At 41.4% G+C, this 16,495-nt stretch overlaps 1 protein-coding gene across 2 annotated transcripts in view; it reads left to right on the forward strand.

Annotated features, from left to right (window-relative positions):
* The window catches only part of tsnare1 (T-SNARE Domain Containing 1), a 125,288-nt gene that overhangs the window by 67,703 nt on the left and 41,090 nt on the right, over positions 1-16,495 (forward strand). For both annotated transcript variants that reach the window (XM_034874751.1, XM_034874750.1), the window contains exon 9: positions 8,005-8,077. In XM_034874751.1, coding sequence (XP_034730642.1) covers positions 8,005-8,077 — 73 coding nt within the window. The remainder of the gene's footprint in view (positions 1-8,004; positions 8,078-16,495) is intronic.

Consider the following 16,495-nt stretch of genomic DNA (forward strand, 5'->3'; position numbering starts at 1 on the left):
TGATTTTCAAACTACATCCCTGCGGGATTTCTTTAAACTGTGTCTCCGATTTCCAAGAAGTCCGATTTTGAATAGAACTGAAGGAGAAGACAATGTCTTTACGGAATGTTTTTATTTTTTATCATTATTTATTCAAATCATATCATTAGTTTAATATGAAGATAAGTAATGATTGTCCTTAAACACCGATCAACAAACAGTCATCATCCAAACACTCCCCACAGGGTCCTGATTGGTCTGGCCTCCAGCTGCTGAGCTAAATTAGTTCTCAATCAAGGTTTTCTCAGACTAAACTGTCATAATAATGTGACATAAAACACTAACGTTAACATACGCATAACAGAATTAACTGACTATAATTTATTAAACCATAAACACACACATAGCTTTCATAGAGTCCATTGATCTTTAATGGGACCAACCGTCACCATAGATATGTGTACAAAACAGCACGTTAATCATCTTTCTAATACAGTTTTTATTGTAATATGAACTATGAGTTGATGCAGAAATATACAAGAGGCAAAAGAGTTAAGTAGGAAACATAAAAGATTCCAACTACTGTTTCTAAAAATGCTCTTAATAATTCATCTACACCCATCAAGGAATAACATTTCTCAATATCTCAATATTTCCCATTCAAAGCAGCAATGTAGTCTTCCAAACTCATTTTTCAAAGCCCTTTTTAAAACACAGTGACACGTTGCAATATGTTAGTAAAGGAAATAAAAATACATTATCATTATTCCGGAAGCTAAAATGAGCTACAGATAATAATAGATCATTAAAATGAGGAAATTGCTTAATGATAACAAATGTCAGGTATTTGTTAATAAATGGTGATTAAATGTGGTGTTAATGGTAATAACCTGTGCCTATAATGCAACGTAAATGTTGCACACACAACTTCATAAGGTATTGGATATAATCCAACTTTTTGGAAGTTTTTGAACAGTTAGTGGCGGTCTTCTGGCAAATAAAACCAAAACTACCTGCATGGCTAGATACCCAGTTTTAGCCATGTTAATATTTTAATATTGAAGCCTTTGTCAGTCTAAATAAAAATATAATCTGACAATAGAATTCTTTCTATTCTAAATGTGTGGTTTTATTTTCATTACTAGCATGGGTATCCTCTGACAGTCTGAAAATGGCAATGCAAAAGCTATTTGACATTTGATTTCTGAAAGACTAACCTTACTTTATTGTTGACAATATAATATATAATAAACCAGCTGCCGGTTATTGAGACTCTCTCACACACCTGGTCATCAGGTAAGACCATCTTCTGACATCATAGAGACATACCTGTCCATCACATGTGATTTACTATCAAACGGGTCTGTCACTCAGGAGACAGAGGTTTGTGTCCCGGGTGGAACCAAAGGTTAGTATTTGTTTTGGATGTGTTTGTGTGTGTGTGTGTGTGCGTGGAGTCTAAGTCCTTTTTCTCGGTGTTCCAGTTTTTGTCATTCACATTCTTTTGGCTTCTCTTCTTCTGTGTTTTTGGAACTACTGTTGCCTGCTGCTATCAGGACTTCTTTGGTTGTATAGCTTTTGATTTTCATTAAATCCTCAATCTCACCACTGCCTGCTGTTTTCTACACTCTGATCTAGTATTTTCTCTGGACCCTATGACATGGTTGGTTTGTCTCCAGACACCATAGCAACGCACAGAGCTCACGTAAACCGTAAACAGGCACGAGGCCATAAACTGTCACAAACTGCGGTAAAACCCCCAATTTAGATGCTTTTTCCAAATGTGCTGTATAAACGTCCAGAAAATGTTTCTAAAACCTGCATAAAACCAGCATATCACACATCTTTGTTGGAAAATGGGGAATTTGAAAACAGCCTTTACTGAGAATATGCTGAACAGAATATTTAGGTTGCATGGCCTGTATCAAATTTGGAATATTGTCACATTCAGAATAATGGTGGAATATTATATAATGGTGCATGTCAATGTGTTCACTGGGTGTGCTTGGAGGACTTGTCTCTGCTGCAGCCCACTGTCTGATTTAAAGAGATAAAATGTCTGGATGGTTACGTACAAATCTTGCTTTGTCCAACGTGAGTATATGTAAGGCTGCAGACATATCTATATTCAGGGTTTATTGGAACACAGAGTTGCACTAAGCTGCTCAGAACCTAGTGAAAAAGCCGTTCCTTCTTGACGGGCTATGTACTTGAAGGTATGCAGTGGCAACAGAAAGGACTTGAAATGACAAGTGTTGACAGCGAATGATGACTAATGTGCCTAAGAGGAGTGGACACGTCACTGAGCACAGTCAAACACAGTTGACATGGCAGTCAAGTGATGTGCTCCCTAAACCGTCCACACCTGAGATACACATCAACGTACTGTCCAAAACACATTACAGCACATGTTCTACTGTTCTCATCTGTTTGCATAGCGCCGGCATGGAGATGTCAAAATGTTACGCTATTAGCAAAAACATGCCATATAGACTACGGTAGCAGATTATAGCTCAGTAATTACAAGGTAACAGGGTGGTTACATGGTAAAACAAGTGGGTAATAAAATGGTATTTATATAGGCAAGAACCAGGTTACATCTCATAATAACAATGGCAATGTCTAGAGGGTGACAAAAAAGTAATATTATGATAATAGGCGAACTATAAGGTAACGTCAGGGTCACGTTTTACGTTTTTAAAGAAAATTCTAGGAAGTCCCCATCAGTGATTGACATGCGATACACCTTCATTGATCTACAGCTAGGTAATGTGATGGGTACAAAACATCTCTCTCTGTAGAGAGCCTTTCCATAATGTTGTCAGACACTTAATATATACTAATATAACAATATATAATAATAATCCAAGACTGGGGGTGTGGCCTTAATTAACTGCCATGTTTGAAAGCCATATTGTCTCTCTCATGGGGGGCCAAATTATCTGGGCGGGCTAAGCAGAAACAAGGGAGGTAACCTCACCCCTTATGACCTCATAAGGGACAAGATTCCATCTCATGTTTCAGAGCAGGATACCCAGGGCTCGGTTTTCTCGGTCAATTCTCAGTCTAGCCCCTGGGGGGGCCAAAGCAATAACACAAATTAATGTTAAAAATATCATAAAGTGACATTTTCATGCCAGGGGACCTTTAATACTTGACCAATGTCATAGATTGTATTTCTCCTCAGTTACTTAGACACAAAAACATAGGAAATAGGGCACCACAAACTCTTAATTTATGTGAATGAATGTAGTCACATGAACAAACAGCGCGTGATGGCAGGTGCTTTCTGCAGTTTGATCACGTTCAGAGTCCAGAGGAGGTGTCAATTTGGTTCGGAAATGTACTGAGAGACTTCTCTCTCGGAGAGGTCTTGCTCTCATTTAGCCAAAAGAAGCAAACTACGTGGGAGAGAGCACTTCAGAGTTCAAAGTAACTTCTACAAGGTGTGAAAACGCCTTCAATCTCCCAGACGCCTCTTTAGGGTCCTGTTGTCTTGCAGTGCTTTTCCTCCCCGTGGCTGACTTGCATTCTCAATCAGCTCTTATTACTGGCACTGGTTCACCAGGAAGAGGCTGATCGGAGGCTCTGCTGTGCCACACTTCCCTCTGCAGGCTCTAGAGGAGACCTCCACGCATGCTCGTTTGTCTCATCTCCACTCTGCACTGTAAGGCTGAATATGTTAGCATGCATCCGTCCTCTATAAACCACAATCTTTGCATGAAACTCTTGCTGGGAGAATCATGCTCTGTGTATGGCACTTTCTCTAATCCCCGCTGCTCGCAGTCATCTCTCGGATTGTTAATCATCTTTATTGTGCTGATTCCTTGTAAGGTCTCAAACTGTGCACAGCTAATTTTTTGCTTTATATGAAGAACTTGTGGTTTCCAATTGGCCTGCACGATTAATCGTAAAATCGGGATCTCGATTCACCCTGTTCAAAATTTCATTTCTAAATGACTTCAATTTTTTTTTTTTAAGGACTTTGATCCTCATTTATATTACGAGACGACTGCATCACAAGCGCTACTGCTTTCTGCTGTGAGTTTTAAACATAGACTGTATAAAATGGGTTTAATCCTAGTCTTCTCATCATTGAAGCCTCTATGTTTGCAGATTTTTGATGACGAACAATGGGCGATAGTTACCAAAAACAAGTTTGGTACTGCCAATTCGTTTTGTCATGGTTCATGTGTGCAATGAACATTACACGTGATTCATATTTTCCCCCGGTTCATGCAGGCCTAGTTTCAAAGACACAAGCAGAATAAAAGATTCTAATTGAGTTTGCAACTGATGAATGTTGACGTAACATAAGCATTAAAACTACAAGAAAGAGGAGTCACGTTTCCATTGTTTGCCCATCCTCCATCAGACGATTTAGAGGCTTTCATATCAGCCGGTATCAGACAGACACTTCTGACTGGAGAAATGCGAGGCTCGCAGCGCTTGTGACTGAAGGGCCAATCAGATGCTGCCGCTGGTGCTTGTGATTTTGTTGTTTTTTCTTAAATCTTGGCCTCAAGTTTAATTGTGTTTTTGCTGTCTCCGCAGCGGCCCCGGTGTCAGATGGAACAGATGTCTGAATCGCTGTCTGACATTTTAGTCTCATGAAAATATACAAACCCTTGGAGCCATTCTTTTCTTTTTTTCCTAGTGCGTTCTTTTCATCAGTCACACACAATAACAACAGCAGCAGGGTTGACAGGAGGCATCAGAGGACCAGTAGAGTGGAGCATCGGCACTGAGAATATATTTGACTTATTATGATTTCTGGAACAAACGTGCCGTGGCACTTCATTGTTCCCTGAACAGGAAGTTCATTGTTTGCACGCACTACAGGGCCAGCTGTAGAGCAGCTGCAGGCCCAGAGGGAATCAGTCACAAATAATGTCCTTTTACCTTTTCTTGCCAATTTACCTTGATTATGATAATGAACAAGATGGGACAGAGATTTCCATACAGGGCTGAGAAAATTCAGCAATCACTAATACTGCTTTCATACCAAACAAGTCGATTTCATGTGTGTCATAAAGTAGCGCCCCTAGCGGTGGCGGCGCTACAACCTCACATCTAAACCAGAGAAGGTAGTTTGTGGTTTGGTCATGAATTTAAACACGTTGTTACTGTTGTGAAATGGTTAAAAAAGCAGGGTTTAGGGGAGTAACAGCTGATTCTGGGCCCTGTAGCATCATCTATGAGCCCCTTTGCGCATCCACAGCTAGTCATTCTAGCTTCCTTTTGGACCCCCTCTCATGATGGCCCTGCATGATGTGGAAAGACGTTCATTTAATATTACAACATGGCTTCCTTGAAGGTAGCATTGAAAATTAATCTTCAATTAACAGTTTTTTTTTACATAATGTTCCATATTTGTAACAAGTGTTACAAAATAAAGTGAAACAAGTTACAAATGTTCAGCTCCTATCAAATTACCTGAATCAATTTTATTTGTGTTAATTGTTTTTTTATGTAAATGCATGCATTTTAAAACACTTCTGTGGTTCTTTAAACCAAGTGGATGACAACTTCCCGGTATCTCCGACTCAGAATGACAGAGAAAGGCTGCTTGTATTTATGTTGTGTACAATGGGATTTGATATTTTTGATAATGATGAAACACACACTTTGTAAGTTATCTACAGCTGGAGTAATAGAACCACATTTATTCCGATCCCCCCCATAAAAGCTTGTCATATTTTTTTGGCTTGAAAATAGGAATTGGCATTACCTATTACCCCAGCTCTATTATGGTTACCAATTTAGCTCACCTCACTTATTAAGGAGCCTTCCTTATGAAGAAATCAACACATTAAGTGTCCTATGGAACGATATATCCCAGACCTCTATGGGTGCTTTCACACCTGCCCTTTGGTACAATGTAGTCAGTCTCAGTGGGGGGTGAAACGGGAGCAGAGCGACAGACACAGGAAATATGAGAACACTTTTTAATTAAACTCCGAAAGATAAAACAAAGACACAGATAATCTGCAAATGCCAAAAAATGGGCCGAGAATTGTCCAGAGGAGATCAATTTTATCCCCAGTGTGAAGACCAAACAGGGTGAAATGACAGGCTGTTGTACTTTTTACTTTAGTCTGGACCAAGTGGACTCCTGGACCGGATTAGGTCCACACAGGAACTGAAGCGGAAACCATCCCCGAGCAGTGTTAATACACTTGCCCTGTGTAACAAGAAAATCTCCTGGAGTAAAGCTGTTGTTTGAAATGTGATAGAACAATCTCCGGTCCTGGTTCCCAGCCCAGTGCCAGTGTCCAGTGGCTGCTGGATGAGCAGAATTTAAAGCCCATGAAATATGAAAAAGGGCACAGTCTTGGCCCGAAGCCTGGCCACCCACTCAGCCCTCAGGCAGGGGGCCCAAACCATCACATCTCTGCCGACTCCCTGTGTGTGTGTCTGTCTCTCGCTGCTATTCACCTCCACACACTATTGGCTAAATTGGTTACACACTGTTCATGTCGTTACGATGAAATGAGCCCTGATTGCCCAATACGTTGCCAGGTAGAATACATTTGTTATTCTATTACAGCATGATAGACAGAGTTGCCCAAAGATGAACAAAAAAAAATAACTCTTTAGCATCCCAAGGTTTGCCAGAGGCCATTTTTGGCTTCATCCAAATGTTTTTTGCCAAGTGGCAGGACGGCTGCCAGTTTCCACAGCAATCTGTGCCACCTGTGATGAATGGCCCAGTGGGTTAGGCTACACAAACGCAGCTGGGATTGCATGGAGCCATAATGGAGGAAAGGGGTGACATGTGAGCACAAGATAGACAGACAGGAGTTTCATAAGCTTTCATATTGCTTTGAAACATTAAGAGCAGATCCAAAGCTCGGGGACTGGGGGGGATTTGCTGTGGTTAACCATAGCTGCACTAGCAGCTCTGGCCCCTCACAGAGAAATAAAAGAACTAAACTTTCAAAGTGCTTTTCTTTTACGCTAAGTCACACCAAGCAAACACCAGATAGGACGATAAAACCCAAGTCCAGATGTGTCAATGACACAGGGAACTCTTTTAATTTTACTTTTCAAAGCAATGCATGAGGACATCTGAGGTCTCCATGTAAAGATGCACAATAATTATTCAGATCTTTTACCTAAGTGATAAGTATTTAGTAAAAGTACTAATACCACTGTGTCAAATACTCTCTTACAATAAAAGTCCAGCATAAAATGTTACTTAGGTAAAGGTATGTAAGTATCATGAGGAAATTATAGTTAAAGTATTTAAAGTAAAGAACTCTCCTCCCATTGTAGAAAGAGTAAAGGATCCAAGCGGCTGTGTGTTTCATGGTCTCATCATCTCAGCTGGACCTGGAGGCCCTTATATTGTTGCTAGGTTACTTTATAATAAAACATCCAAGTCATACATTTTTGTTTGTGTTTTTAATCTTAATTTTTAAAGTAACTGAAGCTGTCAGAGGAATGTAGGGGAGTAAATAAAGTAACTAGTAACTAAAGCTGTCAGATGAATGTAGTGGAGTAAAAAGTAGAATATTTCTCTCTGACATGCAGCGGAGTAGAAGTAGAAAGTAACATGAAAAGAAAAGAGTCAAGTACTTCACACTGAACCATTTTAAACTCAGAAGATACATATTTGTCTTAGTTCATGTCAATTTGCACCCACTTGCAACTGTTAACATTCAAGTTGCATCGTGGGTATTGAAGGTAAGGTTTTGACGATGAGAAATAAGGCATGGAATAAAAAAATGATATCTCTGGTTTAGCTGCACCAACTGTGGTTTTGTTTTACATTATGATTCTGACAATGTTACTGGAAATAAATACTGAATCGGTGGAGTACTCCTAAAAGAAGCTTGTTAGCCTAATTAGCTATCACACATTAAAGTCAACACCCAGGGAAGAACTTAAAATCACAACAAAACATTTTGCAAATGTTTTAATACCCAGAAAATAAATATGATACAATTCAAGTACATTGTGTTCCCAGCCAATCAGTGAAAAGCAGTATAACATATGGTATACTCTGTGTTTTCTCCACAGAGAGATATGCTGGACATCAGTCAAATTATGAAGGATCTGGCCAGCATGGTCCATGAACAGGGCGACACCATAGGTAAGGCGTGTGTGTGTGTGTGTGTGTGTGTGTGTTAAATGCTGTTCACATTGTTGTCCCTGACTTAATTAGCAACGATAACCTTTGTGCTCATGTTTCAATTTGGTACGCTTGATTAATACCAACATGAGCTTGGAGATTCTGCTGCGCAAAAGTAACTTTGCAACCTCTGCCAAGCAAAAGGCTCCGGGTTTATATAAACATTGGACTGTTAGAGAAAATCCATTTAGTCACCCTGATGTCTGTAAACGGCTCTCGGCACCCTGCAGTGATTTAAACTTAGACCAAAGAAAAACATCTAACCGTGGTGCACAGATATAGGGCAGATATAGAGGCTTTGTGCTGGGTCACACATCTGCCATCAGCTACATCTGGCTCCATCAGGAACATTCTCAAGAGAATTGGTACTTACAAATGTCAACCAACCATGCGCACCTGAGAAATATTGTTGTGATGGGGTTGGGGATCGATTCTGAGTAGATGTCAAGGGTCTGACTTTCCAAATTGAGTGAGCTGGTCAGTGCTGCGAAACACTTTCACCTGTGGCTGGAGAAGAGTCGGTTCATGTACATTTGGTTTTTAACCAAATAATTAAGTGGGAGGCTAATTTAACTTGTTAGGCGTAAAAGAAGAGATCTCCAACAGGGCATCCTCAGATTGGGGGAAAAAAGTTCTAAAGTTAATGTGCCTGAGAATGTAAATGAACATGAGTCCAACATATTATTAGCAAAGGTAACTATGAAAAAGATAAGTATCTGAAGATAAAATTAAAGACAGGCTTATCGGCAGCCATCCACACATCCAACTAAACACAAGTGTGTCATGGTTGGGATTTTCTGTTCTAGTTTTTCCTGTTTTATTGTTGTTTACTGCCTCTCGTGTTCTCTGTTGCGTCTCACCCCGTTTTCATCCTTGCGTCTGTTTTTCTGCTTCAGTTTCCGGTTTTATTTTGTAGTTTCATGTCTTGTTTAACTTCCTGCCTTGTGTTTCCCCGCCTTTGTGATTGTCTGATCACCCTGATGTGTTCCACCTGTTCCTGAGCCCTCGTGTCACCTGTACCTGGTTCCACCCTCTGGTGGATTTAGTCTCTGTGTTGTCTTTGTCTGTCGGCAGATCGTTGTGTGTGTGTGTACATCTACTCCCTTTTGTCTCCACGTTCCAGTTTATTGGGATTCCTGGTCTTTAGGAACATTTGTTGGAACTCATTTTGCCTGCTTCGTTCAGGCCTCTTTGTGTTGGAACCCTTTATATTCATCAAATCTAACCACTGCTCTGTCATCTCTGCATTTTTGGCTCCGCCATTTCTCTAACTCTTGAAAAAGTGAATATTTGTACACGAGTCCAGGCCATGCAGAGCTGACTGTATCTAGCAACGGGCAGAACATATAGACAGAATAAAAAGAGTTGCGTTTTAGAAAGACTGTGTATTAATAGTGCTGGTACAAATGCTTAATGCACACTTCATTCAGATTTATGGTGCAAAACTGTAAATTATGAGGCGTGTGTGTGTGTGTGTGTGTGTGTGTGTGTGTGTGTGTGTGGGCGATTAGCTTTTTGGAAGGAATGGGACCCAATAACTTTTGCTAATTGCTGCCTTTTTGTTGTAGTGTCCTTTTGTCTGCAGCCTTCAATCAGGCTAATGTAGATGGCCTTTAAATACCCTTTAGAGTGGGGCTGACTCACCACAGTTCTACTCAAATTGAATACCTGTATTTTATTCCCTTTTTAAAAGTTTTTCCCCAATGCACTGTTCTTAATTTCATGGCTGACATTTAAGCAATAGATGGTGCACACAATGTAGAAGTCGTGGTTTTCTTTTGGTTTTTTTTTTTTTTTTGGTGGCCCATAATAAACTATAACACTAACACCTCACACATCATCCATCCATCCATCCATCCATTCATCCATCCATCCATCCTTGGCACAGAAAGAATAATCTAAGACCGTTGGAAGTATTTTATGCTTTCATTGTGCATCCCAGGAAGAGAGTCTTCAGGGCAAATTATGAAAAAAGTTGTAATATGTCATGTTTGTGTGTGTGTCGACTGACAGTCAGAAACATGAAGCAGCAGGAAATATGCTTAATCGCATATAGTAGTTGTCCATTTGTGAATATGGATGATGCTCAAAGATAAAGATGGCTGTTCACATATGAAGGATATAAATTAGCCAGTTATGTTTTGGTCTGCTCTGAAATGTTTTTCATTTTTTTAAATATTTTTTTGTTTTTCTTGGGTTGTTATCTGTTCCTCATGTGTTACTCTTCATGATTAGTATGTGCAAGACCAGAAGATGTCCGTTAAACAGGCTGGTCGTGACTTGTAATCCATGTGGGATGGGCCACATGTCGGGCATGACAGAAATCAAATAAATCTTTAAAAAAACTATCTTAATTGCAAAATGAAATCTGCTTATGTATCAACTAAGTCACATAAAGCAAACGAGTGTTGCTATTTTGCTCTTGAGCTTTCAAGTATGTCTTTTTTTCAAACCTTATTTAAGTAAAAGTACAATAAAAAACGGGACATTATAAACTTTACATTTAAGAAATTATAAAGCATTGTAGATGTTTATAGAGTCCGGCTGGCTTTCCCATTTGTCAGTCCTCATAACATTTCTAAATGTAATTTGTCATTTTTTCAACTCGCTTTCAGACCATTTACATTTATGTATCTGAAATTTACCATAATAAAAATGAAAACGTGGCATTTATCCAAATAATTTCCTTCATAGTAACAAATAATATACAGTATATGCTTTGTAATATTATCTTAGAGCCATCCAATACAAATACATTCTCAACATTAGTCCAAAACCATCTGACACGGATTCCGAAAATCCGATTATAATTCTTTAAAATCTGGTGTGTTGGGTATATGTAAAATACACTACATACACTTTATTACTGACAGATATTTATTATAATGGATCCAAATTAGATTCCGATTGATATTCTCGTTTTAATGTAATGCCTCCAGCCGTGCGCCAATCAATGATGTCGCACTACAGCAAAGGTTTTCCATCAACTGTTGGGAGTTTGCTCATAACTGACGATTGCAACCTGCGTGAATGTGTTACACCTGAACAGCAGACAGCAGCATCTTCTACCTTCACGATCGAATGGGAATTTACATTTCCAAGTTCACATTGCAATAAGTAACAAGGTCCTTTGTTTTCTTCCCAATCCACAGTGCTGAGAAGTATAAAGGGATTTCAGCATTGTAGGCTACACACATATTTGTCATTACTGCTTCATCGAGTCATTTTCCTCACGTCCTTTCCATCACAACACACATAACTTTTTTTAAATAATGGACGTCCTTCACATTCAAGATGTTGCTGAAAGAGTTGCTACAAAGCTAATTAAGACCATCTGCAACACAACTCTCTCTGGATTCCTCAGTATGCCTGTGTTTAGAAATTGGTGTTGTCCAGTGACTTTACAGAAATTCGACAGAAGATAATTACCCCTTCTGAGGAGTCCATGTTTTCTTCAATCCTCCCTGTCCTCCTTTGCTACTAGTACCTACGTGGAGGAGGGATGAGGGTGGTGCGAGGTCACGGAAGGCTTGTGTGTGGATGCTGCTGCCATTACTTAGAGTTCCTCATGGCGACGACAGAAAATATGCACTATAGCTTTAAAATTGGAAATGAAAAATAATGACAACTTTTTTTACGAGTGTGCATGTCATTTTTTACATTTAGTGTTCTTCTCACTCTAAGTCCAAAGTCGTAAAATATGGGCATTTGGACAATGGCTGTCAGCGTCAAAAGTGACTAACCCCTAACCCTAACCCCTAACTCTTGCGTGTCACGTTTCTGCTTTATTTTCCTAAACCCAACCCTCCGTTTTGCTTTTCCTAAACCCAACCGTCCGCTCTTCTTTCCCTAAACCCAACCCTCCGTTCTTCTTTTCCTAAACCCAACCGTCCGTTCTTCTTTTCCTAAACCCAACCGTCCGTTCTTCTTTTCCTAAACCCAACCCTCCGTTCTTCTTTTCCTAAACACAGCACTCCCGTTCTTCCAGCGTGTCATGGAAACATAAGCCCACCCACGACCTTTTCCTTAACCTAACTGTCTGGTCCTGACTTAGCGCTGTTAGATAAAGCGTATTTAGATACAACGCTAAAGGCGACTTTTAGCATCAGTAACAAAGCCAAAGGCACCTGACACAGCGTCCATATTTTGTGAGAAGGGAGTGAAAATCTATTGTTGATATAGACCAACATCCATGCTACTTGCCGGCTGCTTTCTGCATTTGTAGGTGCATTAGAGAAACCTGCTAATGGCATAGTGTGCCAACATTTCTTTCACTGTCTATGGTTGCTGCTTGGCTCGCGCTAGCCCATTTCCAGATTGATTCTACCAAAAAACAGGAGTGAGTCGATTCTTTGACATATGGCACTCAATTCTCCCGGTTCAATGACACGAGTTGGGTTAATAACCAGTTCTTTGGACAGTTTGTCAACACTATTTCCAAATAAATGAATTTAAAACGGCACACAATCTATGGTGGCCCTGAGAGGCACTTTAAGGAAACACATGCAAATAGATGATCACAAGCAAATGACGAAAACAACTTGAGTTTCCTTAGGGAGCCTTTAGAACATACCTTGCAGCTTAAACCTTAACATAGAGAATAAAGGAAACATTGAATCAAAGGACACAACTACTTAGAGTTGAATGAGATGAAATGTTCAACAGGTTCCACCCTTCACACTCGGTTCTTTCTTCTAGTTGTGAATTCTGCTACATCTGGTGCATGTTCAGCATAATTAGACAGCAGTTTTTTAGCCATTTTGTCATTTGCATGTGAAAGAAATGGCATTTTGGACACAAACACAGTGTGTCTCCACCCAAACTGGGGAACGTGGAGATAGATGACAAGTTCATGGCATTATACCACAGCAGAAGTCCAATATGATCATTACAGAGTCATGCAATAATGGCCCTAATCCCCATCAAAAGAGACGTGCTGAAATTGCCTTTGGTCTTTTTTTGAAGGCTTTCTTGCTGCTGTGGCGGAAATGAATACTATGTGATTGTGCTGTGGAGGCGTTTGTAGCAAAAGCAGCAGGTAATACAAAGAAATAAATAGACTCAAGAAGGAAGGATTTGTGCTTTTAGAGACTTTCATGCTGGCTAAGGGCACATTTTATTAAAGCCTGTGTTGAGAAAGGCAATCAATAAGGTTGGCTCAGCAGGCACACACAAACTCCGGCATACTAAACAAAAGAGCTGTTGAAAACATTCATTTGTACATTTTAAAAGAGCATTCTTTTTGTTTCAGGGTGATTAACATTCTGGGGTTGGACGGGGGCTTATTTCTATCGGATATTACAATGTACCACAGATCTGGTACTTTACTGTATTCATTTTAGTGTTTGTAGTGTTTGAATGAATTTGTCCAAAATGTGTCACTGAAAATCTGAAAGCATCCTAAAAGGGTTTGTTCCCTTTAAATGAATCAAAATCAGATCCATTAATGTAATTATGAGGACGAGAAATTATTGGTAGAACACAGAGTGTGAATTTAAGGTGTAACTAGAGTAAAGAGCATGGAGGGAATGGGTTAATCCTCTTCAAAGCATGAATTTTCTAAGAGATTTATAACTCTCTGTATGAATGCAAATAGTTCCTAATTATGACTTAGGGGTTGCACTGCACTTTTGCTAGTTTAACAGCAGAGAAAAAGGGTCCGTGCGCCCAGGGCCGGCTCTAGCCCTTTGGTTGCCCTAGACTTGGAGGTGTTACAATATTTTGACAAAAATTATAGGCTATTACAAGCATAAAGTCACAATATTTCCATAGATAATCCACCATGCACCATAGATTGCTCGGCTGATCCGGTAGATCTCAGACCTTCAGACAGACTCAGAGCCTTATTTGGCTCTCTGAACGACAAGTTTAGGGAAGTGGCTGCACGCTGATCCACAACGGATGTGGAAAACCTTAAACTACGGCAGAAATACACGGCGCAAAAACGCGACATCTGCCTCAGCATCTCCACAGCAGACAAACCTGAAGCGGCACAGATGGTGGAAGGAGCTTCCCACTGCCTTAAGATAAAAAATACGCCCAGGATGCACCTTAACACACCTCCCTGTAAGACCAACATGCCCAGAATGTGCACAGGTGCGTTTGCTATTTAAACAACGTGAGCGCTGGATCGTCTTAAACTAGCAAAGACACCTGTGATGGATTAACAGGGCCCGAGGAATCAGCTTCTGGGGACCATGGATAGCCACAGAAATTCTAGCCAACATCCTACAAATGTTTTAATATTAAAGCTTCATTTAGTAGCCAGCTTGTCATTTAACAGGTGTGCTGTGCTATGATTGATAGCTGCTAATCGTCTCAAAGTTGGGGTCAAGCAAAACTATTGATTTCTTTCCAAACACATTATACATGTCAGAAAATACTACCACTGTGTACTTCTTAATTGTGAAGATAGACCGTTGCACTATTTTTCACCATTTCTGGGTCTAGATTTTTTGGCCACCCATTATTAACCTAACCCTTTCCCTACTATATAAAAATGATGTAACCACTGACATCAGAGCGCATAGCATCACAAGATTGATACCTTCCTCAAGCTCTCTTAGCTCTTTCACTCTAATAAATACATCAATAAAAATCTGTGCAATGACGTAATAATATAAACACAAGCAGACGACATCACTAACGTCACTAACTGTCATCATGAAGCGACATCCTTTGCTTCTTCGATGTCTGTGCTGTCCCAGCCTACACTGTGTGTGCTGTCCCAGCCTACACTGTGTGTGCTGTCCCAGCCTAGACTGTGTGCTGTGTGTGCTGTCCCAGCCTAGACTGTGTGTGCTGTCCCACCCTACTCGTCAGTATTATCCGAGTTGTGAGAGGAGGAGGAGTGAGAACAGGTGGATGTGAACGTGTATTGCTCCGTCTTCTTCAACTCGCCAAAGGAGTAAGTGCATTTAATCAATCAGCACAATTAATTCACCTAACCTCCTGCTCTTGTTAAGTTCAAAAGGTAATTCTCAACGCGCTCAAGTGGTGCAGTAACTATCAGAGGCCATCACAACATGAAACACTGAGTCTGCACCCACATCTCTGAACTGGATTTTCACTCTCAAAACACTAAAAGAATCAATAGCACTGTCACTGTTATAGGACAGTTGTAAATATATGTGTGTAATTATGTGGTGATACCAAATATTTTGGACCATCCAGTTCATTAAACATGTTCTGTCTCATCCCATTAACTTCTGTGTATCGACAGCCTTTAAAGGAGGCCCTGCTGTTGGACCAGTGTGAACTATTAGACCTTCAGTCCTGGTAACACTGAGGGCTGTGTGCTTAGTAACAATATAACAAAGTCCGACCTTCCAATCCTCTCCGGGGAACCATCACCTTATCGTGGTGGAGAGGTTTGTGTGTCCCTATGAACCTGGGGGCTGTGTTGTCTGGAGCTTTGTGCTCCTGGTAGGGTCTCCCATGGCAAAGTGGTCTCAGGTGAGGGGCCAGACAAAGAATGGTTCAAAAACCCCATGAAAGACCGAGGTAGAGAGGGAGTGACCCTGCCCGGAGGAAGCCCGGGGCCCCCGTCTGGAGCCAGGCCCAGACGGCGGGCTCGTCAGCGAGCGCCTGGTGGCCGGGTTTGCCCCGGAGCCCGGTCGGGCACAGCCCGAAGAAGCTACGTGGAACCCCTATCTACATCCCATGGGCTCACCACCTGTGGGAGAAACCGCTGGGGTCGGGTGCGTTGTCATATGGGTGGCAGCGAAGGTCAGGGGCCTCGACGGACCAGACCCGGGCGGCAGACGCTGGCTCTGGGGACGTGGAACGTCACCTCTCTGTGGGGGAAGGAGCCGGAACTTGCGCGGGAGGTGGAGCGCTACCATAGATCTGGTGGGGCTTACCTCTACGCACAGTCTCGGTTCTGGAACCATACTTCTGGATAGGGGATTGGACTCTGTCCTACTCCGGAGTTGCCCAGGGTGTGAGGCGCCGGGCGGGTGTGGGGATACTCACAAGTCCCCGGCTGAGCGCCGCTGCGTTGGAGTTTACCCCGGTGGACGAGAGGGTCGCCTCCCTACGCCTGCAGGGGATGGGGGGGAAAACTCTGACTGTTGTTTGTGCTTATGCACCAAACAAGAGTTCAGAGTATTCGGCCTTCTTGGAGACCTTGAATGGAGTCCTGTATGGGGCTCCAGTAGGGGACTCCATAGTTCTGCTGGGGGACTTCAACGCAGACGTGGGCGAGAAGTGGTTGTCTGTTGTTAGACTTCTGTGCTAGTCATGGATTGTCCATAACAAGGGGATGGGGGAGGACTCTGGACAGACCTGGTAAGCCCAAATGCGTAGTGCGGGTAAATTGGGAATGTCTGGAGGAGGCCCCTGTCCGACGGACTTTCAACTCACACCTCCGGCGGAGCT

The sequence above is a fragment of the Etheostoma cragini genome, chromosome 6, assembly GCF_013103735.1.
Source record: "Etheostoma cragini isolate CJK2018 chromosome 6, CSU_Ecrag_1.0, whole genome shotgun sequence".
NCBI lineage: Eukaryota > Metazoa > Chordata > Actinopteri > Perciformes > Percidae > Etheostoma > Etheostoma cragini.